We start from the raw sequence: 13,142 nt of genomic DNA, 5'->3' as shown, positions 1-13,142 counted from the left end.
AGGGCCTCCCAGTTCATCCCACCAGGGCAGGGCACCCACACTGATGGAGCCATCTGAGTGGTGTGGCTCAGAGCTGGGGTCCGTGCATGCATTACCTCATTTAAGCTCTACCACAACCCAATCATCCCTTCCAGGACAGAAACGTGGGTGCAGAGACATGTTTTAAATGCTCAAGATCAGCATCGAGGCAGCAATCGATGCTACTGCACGGGTTTGCTACTCCTCAGGCCTCAGCGTTGCTGCCTCAGGGCAAGAAATCCTGTCTAGAGAAATGAGATTCGGGGGCACGACCCACACCTGTCTGCTCCAGATGGCCCAGCTGACCTGATTCATGAAGCTGCAGGCTGGTCTTGCTCTCCCCTCCTGAGCCACCCACGCTCCTAACAACACAGGGCAATGGCCACTTTTCACGGGAAAGGAGTGACTTTTGTCCAAGGCTCCCTCAGCCTCTGCACATCTAGAGTCTCTGACAAGGCCTGCAGTAGACTGCCCATGAGACTTGTAAAAGCCCATGCCGTGCACAGAAAGGCACTTTGGGCTTTCTCAGGAGCGGGGCTCTCTGTGATTTTGAAGAACACAGTAGTGGCGCAGTGGCACAGTGGCGCAGTGGCGAAGAGGCAGGAAGCTGGGCACTTGGTTTTGCAGGAAGCTCACTGCTCCCTGGGGGCCTGGGGCAGTAGTTGGCACAGCAGCAGCACCCAGGCCCCCCTGATGATATGATGACTGGACACCTGGCATGCTGCTGTTCTGGGCACTTTCCAGGACTGGCTGAGGATCAGTGGTCATTTTCTTTCCTCGCTTATTTTCAGATTCAAAAATCAAAATGCTTGTTTATGATCCGGTCATCGGCTGCTCTGTCTCACTGAGCACTTCAAAGCTCCAGAGAGAACCACAGGCTTAGCACTCCTGGAAGCCACATGTTCCCCCGCCCCACCCAAACTGAACAGTCAGGGCGATCTGGTCTAAGCACTGACGTTGAGGTATCCCACCTGGATCCTTGAATGCAATGCTTAAGATTTGCACAAACAGATTGAAAGACCACAGTGGAGGGCAAATGAACAGAGACATACAGGACCTGCCACAGTGCATGGTATATAGCAGGTGCTCAATAAGCGTTGAGAAGAAATAAAGATTGGAGAAAAACAGTTCGTATTTACTCATCCCAAAGCAAGTGCAGACAACAAGTTTGGCAACGAGGCACACGGCTCCTATCCACTGTGGCTCTGGCCGCAAGGGCAAAGAACATGGATAGGAGTCAGGCATTGGCTCTTCCTATTGGGGGAGCCCAGGGCTGCCACAGAATCCTGGGCAGGGGTCAAGCTCCTGTGACTGCTGGCCTCCTGTGATGCCAGGCCAGCCTGCCGAGGCCTGTTGGTGCCCACCTTCAGGGAAATGTGTGTGCCAACTCTGCATGTCCCTTGCAGGGCACGGGCTTCAGCATGGGGACAGATGACACACAGGGGGCAGGGCGGGAGCTCAGATGCCAGCCATTTTTAGAAAAACAGCCCTTTTCTGGGCTTTTGCAAGCTTCCGCGCAGCCTGCCCACGGGGAAAGCGGCTTGCACTGCCTCTGGCCCTTTGCTTCAGCCTTTCTGATTTCTAGCAACTGGTGGAGGGGAGCTCGATGTGGGTATGGCCAGGGCTTTTGCTCAAGCTTTGGAATGCACAGAACAATGTGCTTCTATCCCTGGGTGTGCCTGGCTTGGGCCAACATTAAAATTAGTTTACATGCCTGGAGTGCACATCGGCTCAGCGGTGGGTGTGCAGAAATGAGGGAGGGGGTCTGAGAAGAGGGAGAGGATGCAAGGAGGAGATGGGAACTGGGGCCAGCAGCCTGTGTGGTTTCACAGGGACTAGGGCGAATGGAGAGTGCAGGGGTTTCTTCAGGTACCCTTGACCTCCAGAGGCCCAGAAAGCTCAGAGACTCAGCGACCCCTGGAAACACAGTGGGATTATTCCACAGGGTGGATTTTGAAATCCCGATTGATGACTTCCTGAGATGGATTCTTTTTTGTTTTTTAGAGTCTCACTCTGTCGCTCACACTGGAGCGCAACAGCAGGGTCCTCGCTCTCTGCAGCCTTGACTCCTGGCCTGAATGGATCCTCCTGCCTCAGCCTCTGGAGTAGCTGGGGCTTCAGTAGCAATGCTGCCACACCTGCCTGTTTTTTTTTTTTCAAAGATGGGGTCTTTTTATGTTGCCCAGGCTGGTCTCAAACTCCTGGCCTCAAGCAATCCTCCTGCCTTGGCCTTGCAAAGTGCTGGGATTACAGGCATGAGCCATTGCTCCCAACCATGATATGGATTCTTGATTTTCCCAAGTTTTTGAGCCTTACACCCTATTTAGGATGTGGCATGGCAGCCAGAAGCTCCAGCTAGCCTCGTGATGCTGGGTGAACCTTGCAGCCTCACGGAGCCACTTTCCCCATGTATAAGCCTGGGGAGGGATCCCTGCCCTGGAACCTACCTCCGATTCACACACAGGAAAGTGCTCAGAAGAGTTTCAAAGCCCCTCATGCCCCAGAGAGCATTGGTACCCATGACTGATGGCTCCACGCCTCCCTTCCACAGCCATTTCCTGAGCATCTACTATGAACCATGAAACCAGGAGCTGGGGACAGCCGATAACTCAGCCAGGATTCTGGTCATCTAGGAGTTTAAAACTTAGACTCCAGGAATCGATATCAGTCTCCCTCCTCCCTTCCTATGTAAAAGATAAGAGTTAGGAACTTCAAACTTCTGACAAAGGGGAATGACTTGATTTTCCAGAGACCTTGAGAGAATCACAAGAGAACGAGGTTTTCCCCTTAGGAAGAGAGTTAGAGGAATGGCCCAGTTTTCTTCTCAAGCCTGAAAACACGGGACAAGGAGAAGGGCAGGAGGATGGGAGAAACGGGTAGAAGTGGGGGCAACACACACATCCAGGATGAGGTATGGGTAAGACACATCTTCAGGCTTGTCTCACACTTGAGAGATTCACTGATAAGGAAAGCCAAGCCAGAAAATCTTGAGTGCCCCTTCTGGGCTAAAGTCATTCCCAGAGATCCCACAGAGTCACCACTCAACTGAGCGTCTATGTATGAAAAGCCCAAAACACAATGCTTGATGATGACCCAGCCAGAAACTCTGAAGAGTTTCTCCGCTCTTTAGCTCAAGGTCAGCTTTTTAACAGGCTGTCTTCTAGAAGGTGCTAGAGAAGAGCAATTTATTTTGAAATCTGGTCACACACCAGATTCTGATTTTGTGTTGTCTTTTCACAACAGGCCTGCTGTGTTTATGACTTGGTTGAGACAAACTTTTTTTTTTCAAAAAAAGGTATCGCATCCTTCTGTTAGATGTGTTGTTGGCAACGGTTGCTAGGGAGAGCTGGGTTCAGTTACAGACACACTGATGCCGGCTCTAATAATACTTTGCTCTGCATAGCTCGGATGCAGACACCTCTTGGCTAAACAGAGCACACACATTTCAACAGAGGAGGGCTTGAACTTGTACTACCCAAGCCTGTCTCAGCAAAGGAGCATTCCCAGAGCCCACGTGGACGTCCCAGGGCAGTGACAGGGCAGTGCTGGGTGGAGGGGGCTCAGGCTTCCATTCCTGTCATTCCAAAGGTCCCATAAAAAGAGGCACACTCGTTCTTCACTTCTCTGTGAAACTGGAGCCCCTTCACCGCCCTGTATCACACCACAATTCCCTGATGAGGATCCAAGGAAACTTTTGGTTCCTTCTCTAACCCAGGCACCCTGGGCAGCCCACATTCTCCTGGAAGTCGGAAACAATCAATGCACATCATCTAGTTAGTCAGTCTAGTCTGCAGTCAGGACCCTGCAAAGCCAGAGAAGTTGGGAACCTTGGTGGGAAGGGGTATGGGGAGACAGGCTGAACTGCGAAGTGTGGCCCAGCCTCTGGTACAGCCTGGCACCGTGGGTGAGAATGAGGCCCTTTTCCTAAAACATGTGATAGCTGTTCTGACACACATCCCAGGCCAAGGAAAAGGAAAATGGGAAAAGGAGCTGAGGACAGAGAGAAATGGAGGCAGCGGGAGAGAAGAGGTGGCTTTCATCTCATCAAGGAGGAGGTTCAGGGTGACGACAAGAAGAGCCTGAGGCTGGGGGAGTGGAAGGCATGTTCTCAGCAGCTGAGGCCTCCTGTGTAACGGGGTTCTCCTGCCAGCTCAGACTCGGAGTTTTCCCCCATGGCTCAGCAGAGAGCCCAACACCTGGCAGGTATTTCTTGACTGGTTCGCGGCATGACAGGCAGAGCCAGCTGATTCATAAGTGGCCGCGATGAACCAGTTCGGTGTCTCTGGGGTGTCTCCTCAACGGTGGTGTTCCACCCTGGCTAACGAATGCCCAGGTTGCGTCCTTGGAGAATCTAATTCAACTGATTAGGGGTAGGCCCCCTGCCTGCTGTGCTCTCATGATTCTCATGCACAGCGAGGCTGAGAACCACTGACCTAAAGAAGAGCCAGTATCTGAAATGCAACATTCCCAGGCCAGACCTCCACTCTGACCATCACACTGATGACAGACTGTGCCTTAGTTTGCCCATCTATGAAACAGAGCCACCACCTACAAACCATCAGTCATTCAATGCCTTGTGACTTCCCACTGTGGTCCCTGGACTAGAGCACTAGCGTCTACCAGGAGCATGTTTGAAACGCAGAATCTCAAGCCCATCCCAGGCCTCTTGCATCAGAATCTGCATTTAAACAAAATCCCACGTGATTCATATGCACATTCCGGTTTGAGAACCCCTGACCTAATAAAGACAACATGCCTGGCACATTAAGAAATGTCTGTTTTGTTGTGGGGTGGGGGGAGGGGGGAGGGATAGCATTAGGAGATATACCTAATGTTAAATGACGAGTTAATGGGTGCAGCACACCAACATGGCACATGTATACATATGTAACTAACCTGCACGTTGTGCACATGTACCCTAAAACTTAAAGTATATAAAAAAAGAAAAAATGATTAAAAAATAAAATAAAGTAAAATAAAAAGTAAAAAAAAAAGAAATGTCTGTTTAATAAATAGAATTTTACTTACAAGGACACTACTAATAAAAGGGCCACATTTCAGGTAAAAAGGAATTGGCTTGGATGTAAAAACTGAAGACCATTTTGGAGCTGTGGGATTGGTGACGGGGTCCTCTGAGACCCCAAGGTCTCCAGCACTGTCATGGCTCATGAGAATGGTGCTTCAGGGTTCCTTGAGATAGCAGTGTTGAGTCTGGCTGGGAAGGGTTAAAGGACCTTAAACCTTCTCCCTTCTCCCACCCTGCACTTCCCACTCCATGGGGGCTGTACCCCAGCTTGGCAAGAGCCCTCAGACCTCTGCTGCAGAATGTTTACCACATCTGCGGTTGCCCCTCTCCCTCCATGCTGCCGGCTCCCATCATTGAAGCCCTGGCAGCAAGAGAAGTCAGCCAGGGAGAACCAAGTGTAAAGACCGCTGCTGGGAGCTGTGCTAAGGAGGCGCTTCACACCCTGGCCCCTTCGTAGCCTGCATTGCTAAGCCGGGTCCCAGAACTTGTGTGTGGAAGTGGTAGCTGAACCTGATCCTATGGGGGCATCTTGGAGGCTGCCAAACCCAACCAGGTGCTGGTTGGGGACTGAGAGCCAGATGGGCCTTGAGTGGATGGAGCTGAGTGCAAACCTCAGGGAGGAAGCAGGGGGGAGGGCTGTGCAGGCCGGGTCTAGAACTGCCTGCCAGGAAGGGATGCAAACATAGTTTGCCAGAAAATGAAGTCAGGTGAAAAAAGACATCCCTGGAGGTGTTAAGAGGGAAAGCAGGTTTTGCTGAGCCCAGCCCATCGCTTTCTTTTCTTGCACCTCTCGGGTTTGGGTGGTGAGGGGGCATGAATTATGCTGTCCAGAAAGGCCCACTCCACCTCTGTCTCCTTGGCTGCAGAGAGAAGGCACAGGGCCTGAGGAGGCTCAGCCAGATGTGGTTAAGGTGTCCTCTGGGCCTTGGAGTCAGGGGGCCATTGTGGGATCAGGGCAGCCCCGCACCAGCACAGTCCACCCGCCTTCCCATGGCAGCTGAAAGGGCCTTGTCTAGCCACCCAGGAGGTCTGAGAATGCAGATCAAGCCTCTGGTTATACTCTCAAGGGACTCCCTCCTCGGCTCACATGAAAGCTGGGACTGCAGGTGGTAAACAGGGGTGAGTGGTGGCCTATGTGGACATTTAGATTTCTAAAGACCTGACCCGCAGATACTCCACCCAGGCAAATGGCTGGCTTCCTCCACTGTGGGGGAGGAGAGGAGGAGCTGCTCTGAAACCTCAGAATGTGAGCCGTGACTGCCTTGGGTAGGGGGTTCCCTTCTTGCCCTGGACTTCAGCTGTCCCTGCAGGCCCCTAGCCCAGGAGAAGGGAGGCTTCCAGCGCCTTCCTTTTCAGACATCCATTTCTCCTTGACGACCGAGGGCCCTCCAGCACCAGGCACTGTGCAGCCCCTGGGATACAGAGGTGCAGAAAGTAGAGGGGTTCCCACCTCCCAGAGCCCAAGATGGGGGGCAGTAACAGCACGCACCCCAGTTTGTCACTGTGGATTCATGTAGCCATTGGTTTAAGTTCAACTCCTTCACTGCAAACCTTTTAAGGACAAAGCTGTGCCCAGTGACTGACTGCTGTATCCTCAGTCCCCAGGCTGGTGCCTGGCACACTAGAAATACTCAGTGAATACTAAGAGGGTGACTGAACATTGTGGCTTCAGGATGAGAGGTGCTGGGACAGGAGGAAGGGCCAGTGTTTCCTGGAAAGTGGGGCCCCAGCACCACCTGAAGTAGGAGTGTGAGATGCTTCAGGGGGAGGTGCATGCTCAGAGTGGGACAGAGAAGTGAATTCTGGGGGAGAGTCCATCCATGCAGGGTGTAGTGGGAGGTTCAGCCTGGCTGATGGGGGGTGGGGAGCAGGATGTGGAGTGCCAGTTCTCTGCCCCAGAGACAAGGTGGCACCTGCAGAACTAGGTCTCTTGGGCTGGTCCCAAAGCCTGCATCACTCATGACAGACCTACCATGGAGCCACTATATGGGGTGAGTGGGTTTGTGAGGACTCAGGGGGACCTAGGACAGTTTCCTACTAGTGGCAAGGCCTCAGGAGCATGAGAAAGGGAAAGGCTCAAACGGGGTCCCTCGTGCCCCTGCCCGAGACCCCGGCTCATCTCCAGCAGTGCAAAATCGAGGGTACACTGACGAAGGCTGTTGCTTGCACTTTCCCAGGGAACTATAGAGGCCAAGCTCCAACGGATGACAAACGAATCAGGTCTGGAATCCTTGCTTCCCAGCTTTCAATTTTGTGTTTTCTTCCCTGCTGTAGTGTTTGCCAAACTGTCTCTCAGCACACTAATCCCACAAGAAGTTCTTAACTGGGGAATGCAGAGGACTTTGTTGAGTTAAACGGAGCCAAACAGGTTCCCTTCCTGCTGGGGCATCTGGAGCCTGTCCTAAGCCAGTGCACTTTGTGGTTGATTGAGAGGTGAGTGCAGGGGCCATAGGGCCCCCTTTGTGGCTGACTGTTCCCGAGGATTGATGGTCCGCTGGACACTTGTGGGTGAGGCCACCCTTACCACGGCAGGTTGGAAGAAATACCCGATCTGAGATGGCCCCTGCAGCCAGCTGCCCTCCCCAAGTGCCCCATGCCCTGGGTGCCTGTCTGCCACCGGGTCTGGCTGGGTTACTTGGAGCTGGCAACCACTGTCTAGAACTCTTGCCCCATCCTGGCCCTTTTTTGAAAAACAAAACCCAAAGCCGAGACCATAGGCTGATGCTGTCCCTGACTCCCCTGTGCCGGGTGCTCTGTGGCAGACAGGCTTCTCTGCCCGCCACTCTCCACACGCTCCCAGGACATTCCGGCCCGCGAGGAACATGCCCCATGTGCAAATCCCTCAGGTAATGTGGGAATTCGTCACCAGGGGAGTGTGGGCGATCCAGGAATGGGAACCTGATCAGGGCCTGGAGCAGGAGAGAAGCAGCCCAGGCTGGCCAGGGAGGGCTCATGTTGCAGTGAGTGCAACTCACATGCAGAGGAGAGGGTGGGTGGGGATGGAGCCCTGCCGGCTGCATGTGGAGGTGGCCTTGGCGGCAACTTCCTCCCAGCTTTTAGGGAAGACGGCAGACTGCGAACCACATGGTTAAGGTGAGGGTGGCCATATGCCCTTGTTTACACCTGTTGTCTAGGCATAATTATGAACTGAACCCCCTTTGACTTTCACAAGTGTTGCAGTTTGGATGATCTATTGTATGGTCACCCTAGTTAAGATGGCCCTATAGCCTGCCATTCTACTTCATTACTTGGAAACTACCATTTTATCTCATCTGGACCAGAAACTCACTTTGTATCTTAACTAGTCTCTAAAATACAAAATAGGAGGAAAGGAGACATGGCTCTCCCCCAGCCAAGAGTCTCCAAGGACAGTCCCAGGACCTGATGTGGCCACCATCCCATGACCCTGCTATCTCTCCCTGATATCACCAGTTTTGGGGCCACCAGCTCATCTGCTACTGCCCATACAGGCAAGCAGGTACTTGTGAGATGAAACATTGCTAAGCTCCGTCCAAGTGCACGCACCTACTCCCACGACACACTCATGCTGATAGAACCACTGGACGTGGGCCTCCATGGAGGAAGCAATGATCAGGGGTGGGGTTACACTGTCAGAGGTGAAGGGATATTAAGAGGGAAAGAGCAAGGATGAAGACAGTCTTGCATCACCACGACTTCCCTCTGCCCAGGAGCCATAGTGTGTTGGTAAACAGACTATCCTTTTTCTGCTCATGTGTGGCTTTACTCAAACCCATCTCACTACCAGCGATGATCAACTGCATATCTGCAAAGGTCTAAGGACCTAGCCCTGGGTGGAAGGAGGAGGAAAAGAGAAGTCCACAGCAAGTTCATGTCTGCTTGGATGTGGAGAGGTCAAAGCACATAGCCAGGTTGAGACGAAGAGCCAGCCTCTTATGAAAATAGAAAGTGGGAAAGGCTGGTTAAACATAAAGCACCTATAAAATTATATTGGTCCATTGTAACCAGGGAGCTCACACATAAACACACACAAATCCAGCCGCTCATTCCTGGCCCCTTAACTGCCTTTGTGTTTTCTATAATTAATCGGGCAAGGGCGGAACTTGGGAAAAGTCCAACTGTGGCCAGAACTCGCAGCCTTCTCGCTAGGAATAACTCACCGAACGCAGAGGGGCAGGGGGTGTGGGGCGGTGGTGGCCGGCGTCCAGTTACCTGCAGCATGTTGAGGAGCAGGCTCCGGAACTTGGTCCCCTCCACCATAAAGAGCGCCATCTTGTCGCAGAGCTTGGCAGCGGTGAAGGCGAAGCTGCGGTCGGACACAGCCTTCTGGTAGATTGTGCGCACGATCTCGCCCAGCATCTCCTCGGAGTTGGTGGAGTTCTGGGCCTCCTCCATGAAGGTGGTGAGCTTGGTGTCCACGTCGCTGCTGTTGTTCCGCATGCTGTTCAGGATCTCGATCAGCTTGTCCATCTTGTTCTGCTGGGGAGTGGTCGTCTCCACGGCCACTTCATCCTGGGGGTGTTGGAGACAAATGAATGTGCCTGAGTGAAGCCGAGGTCTCTGTGCAGGGGTGGCCTGGTGGAAAGAGGGTGGCCACCCCCAGAAAGCAGGACCAGGACTACTTTCCTGGATCTGAGGGCTGGTCCCTCTGGGAACCTCCACCAAAGACCCCTCATGCGCCAAAAGCTCCTTGTTGCCTTTTTTCTTGGCCCCTATGACATCCAGGGCTGATACTGTTTTTGGGTTCTAGCTCCTACCCAGGATTCTCATATACATTGGCTTTTTTTGTTTATTTGTCCATCAAATATCTTAATCTAGAAATGATTTAATGGAAATTATGAAAGAGGAAATAAGATAACAAATATGAAATCGGGCCAAAGAGAAAATGAGGGTAGGAAGACTTGGTCAGGAAGGCAGGTCAGATCCAAAATGCCTGCAGTGGTGGTTAAAAGCGGCCCAGGCAGTGGCCACCTTGTCCCCTACACCCTCAGCTCCAAATGCCCAACGATGACTTGTTCTCTGGGCATAGGGCCCCCTGTGGGCACAGCCCTGGCTTTTTGTCCTGTGGAGACTGTGCTGGTCTTCTGTAGACATGCCACACACCAAGGAATCCTCCCATGTGCCACTAAAACAGTTGGGCTTCTAGGAGGGATATTACAAGTAAAAAGCCCTACAGCCTTATGAGATTTCACTGCAACTAGGACCAGACCAGGGGCTTGAAGAAGAAAAAAATGTCATCTTATTGTATTGACTCATTCTTGGTGGCCAAGAATGGGAACAACTTAACTGCAAGGAAGTGAGATCTGGCTGGAAGGGCAGGGTCAGGGTCACGAAATGAGATCCAAGCTTGGTCTTCTGTCCCTGACAATAGAAGCTCTGGGCTAGAAGGCACAGATCAAGGCTCTAGATCCCACTCTCTGCCTCTAGCTGTGTGGCTTTGGGTAAGTGATTTCACTCTCTGGGCCTCAGTTTCCTCATAGGTAACACAGTGAGGTTAGACGATAAAATCTATAGCTTTCCTTGAGCCCTTCCATGGTGGGATCAAGTTCCAAGGGCAGCTAGTCTCTGGCTTGAGAACCAAACACTCAGGAGGCTGAGGCAGGAGAATGGCATGAACCCGGAAGGCGGAGCTTGCAGTGAGCCGAGATTGGGCCACTGCACTCCAGCCTGGGCGACAGAGTGAGACTCCATCTCAAAAAAAAAAAAAAAAAAAAAGAAAGGTCTGAATCCTGGGTGAAGGAATAGGGTGGCCTAGTTCTCCTCAAACCCAACCACCTCTTCAGGGAAGGCTACTCTGAGTCCCTGGGTAAAGTTAACAGGACACAAATCCCCACCCCAAGAAACATCTCACGCTTTACCTGTCTCTTGAAAGAGAGAAGGAAAGTGTTGCTCTCCCTGATGAAAATGTTTAGGATGTGGCTGGTTGGCCACCTAGGATTTACCCTTTTTTAGAGTGAGCAACTAGCAGAGTGGGGAGTGACCCAGCCTGAGCCTGAGCCCATGTCTTCTTGGTCCAGGAGTTCAGGAGGCCTCACCTGAGTGGAGTCCTTGAAACTGATCTATAGGTGCTATAGGTCTACCTTCTCTGTTCCATTCCCCCATGTACCCCTCTCTTCAGACCATCTGGGCCCCAGGGCAGGAACAGTGGTCTGCATATAGAATAGGAATACCCACAAGAACATATCTGTACACGTTATTTCATTTAAACTTCACAGTCTCTCAGCAAGGTGTGTAGTATTAACACCCATTTTACAGATAAGTAACTGGGGCTCAGGGAGATTAGGTGACTTGCCCAAGACCACCCATCCAGTCAAAGGCAAAGTGAGGTCTGAGCCTGCTCAGCTGCGCTCTAAAGCCCGTGCTGTTTCCACTCTGCTGCCCTGCAGTTACATTTAGCAGAACTCTAGAGGACTTGGTGGGGAGGATACTGGGAGCAGCATCTCATCTTCAAGAGTGGATCCAAGAAGAGGTCTGACCTGCCTTATCCTGCCTGAGGGTGGACCCTGGGCCTGGCCTCTGGGGCAAGAGCTTGAGGAGAGTCGGCAGTAGGGGAAGATGGAGGAGAAGCCCAGAACATGGAGCTCTGCGGAAGCCCCAGGAGGAAGCCTCTGTAGGCCCTGCTGCTGTGTGGGAATGGCTGTGGGCAAGTTGGCCTTTCTTGGGACAGTTCCTCTCCAGGGTGACCTTTCCTGTGCCCCTGCTGGGCAGTGGGGTCGGGGGTGGTGGCACTGGGGTGAGCACAATGGACTTACTGCTGCAAGTACAAATCCCCATCCCTCTTCTGGAGGTTTAGGGTCATCTCCTGAAGCTACAGGCCAGGCCAGAACCAGGGTGCAGAAAGAGGCTCCTGGGAGCAAAAGTAAGGAGGCCTCACTCTCAGGTTCATGCTGGCACAGGTAGGCACCTGCGTGATGCTGAGAATGGAGCCACCTTACGGTGTGCACTGTAGAGCACTCCCTGGCCTCTGGGTGATGAAGGCGGGAAACAGGAAGGCTGGAATCAGCCTGCCCCCACTCTGAACAACTCACCTCTGCTCCCCATTCTGGCAGAGACCACTGCCTGGATGGTACTCACCTGTAGAAAAGCTTCAGTTCTTATTTCATAAGCTCCATGTTTCCCCAAGCGCTCTTCAGCACAAACAATATCTAACCCTAGAATATGCTCCCTGCACCTCCCCCATCACTCCCAGGCATGCATCTCTTCCCCCTACTCCCTTGGGCTGGGGGCTGGTTCCAAGTGCCCACCCTCGGCCTCTTGGAGTTTGGAAGGTGAAAAGCCCAAGTGTGCTGGAGGGGTTCATGATGGCCCTACCTGCTGGCAGTGGTGGACCAGTGTGGTGGGTCCCCACAGTGACCGAAGCCCCTGCTTCCCTGTACATGGCTCCCTAGACCCTCAAACCCACAAGGCTCTGCACTGTGCCCACCTACCAAAGTGCCTACCTCTTGCTGTCCTCCCTGGTGCAAGAGAAGAACAAAAATTCAATTACCGGTACCTTTTCCTTTAGCCTTCGCCGCAGTCTGTCTTTGGAAGACTGGAGCAGGGTAATTTTGGGCCGCTCCCCGATGCGCTCGGGAAGAATACTGTCTTTACGTTTTGTCTCAACCTCTGGCCCCCCTGACTGCTGTGGGGGCAGCCGCTCAGAAGCCACCGGGGCCAAGGTGTCAGGGCTGCGGGGTGCCTCGAGGCTGCTGTGCCCGGTGTCCCCTGCAGTGTCCTCCAGTTTTGGGTTCTCGATGGTCATGGTCTCTTTGGCATTGCGGTGTGCGCCTGCCTCCCCCTTGTCGCCTGGTGGGTGCTTCATGTTGCCATGGTGCCAGCGCCGGTTCTGGCTGTAGCCATGGTGAGTGGGCCTCCCTGAGGGGTGGGGTGCTGAGCCCCCCTGGTAGGATTTCTGGTGGTCCCTGTTGTGTTTGGCACTGCCTGGCTGGTGGTCACCATGCTGTTGGGGCTTGTTGCCCCCCGGAGGTCTCTGCTGCCGCCTGCAAACAGAAGAGGAAAGACAGAGAAGGCGAACACTGGGCGGGCTGGTCAGAGTCCCTGTGCCCAGCCGCCAGAACAGGAAGTCATTGCCTTGTCCATATATTCATTCTTCCAACAAACACTTCCTGAGCACCTTCTA

General features: G+C 52.9%; 1 protein-coding gene across 9 annotated transcripts in view; it reads right to left on the bottom strand.

Annotated features, from left to right (window-relative positions):
- Window positions 1-13,142, bottom strand: part of CTIF (cap binding complex dependent translation initiation factor) — a 328,591-nt gene that overhangs the window by 92,192 nt on the left and 223,257 nt on the right. For 6 of the 9 annotated variants that reach the window (XM_008952543.6, XM_034943648.3, XM_003827202.5 and 3 more), the window contains 2 exons: window positions 12,510-13,002; window positions 9,236-9,535 (listed from right to left, as the gene is read on the bottom strand). In XM_008952543.6, coding sequence (XP_008950791.3) covers window positions 9,236-9,535; window positions 12,510-13,002 — 793 coding nt within the window. The remainder of the gene's footprint in view (window positions 1-9,235; window positions 9,536-12,509; window positions 13,003-13,142) is intronic. The other 3 variants (XM_034943646.3, XM_034943647.3, XM_055102587.2) reach the window with 1 other exon arrangement.

This window comes from Pan paniscus, chromosome 17 (genome assembly GCF_029289425.2).
Source record: "Pan paniscus chromosome 17, NHGRI_mPanPan1-v2.0_pri, whole genome shotgun sequence".
Lineage (NCBI taxonomy): Eukaryota > Metazoa > Chordata > Mammalia > Primates > Hominidae > Pan > Pan paniscus.
Note: the sequence above shows the minus strand (reverse complement) of the source record. Positions and strands in the feature narration are given on the sequence as shown.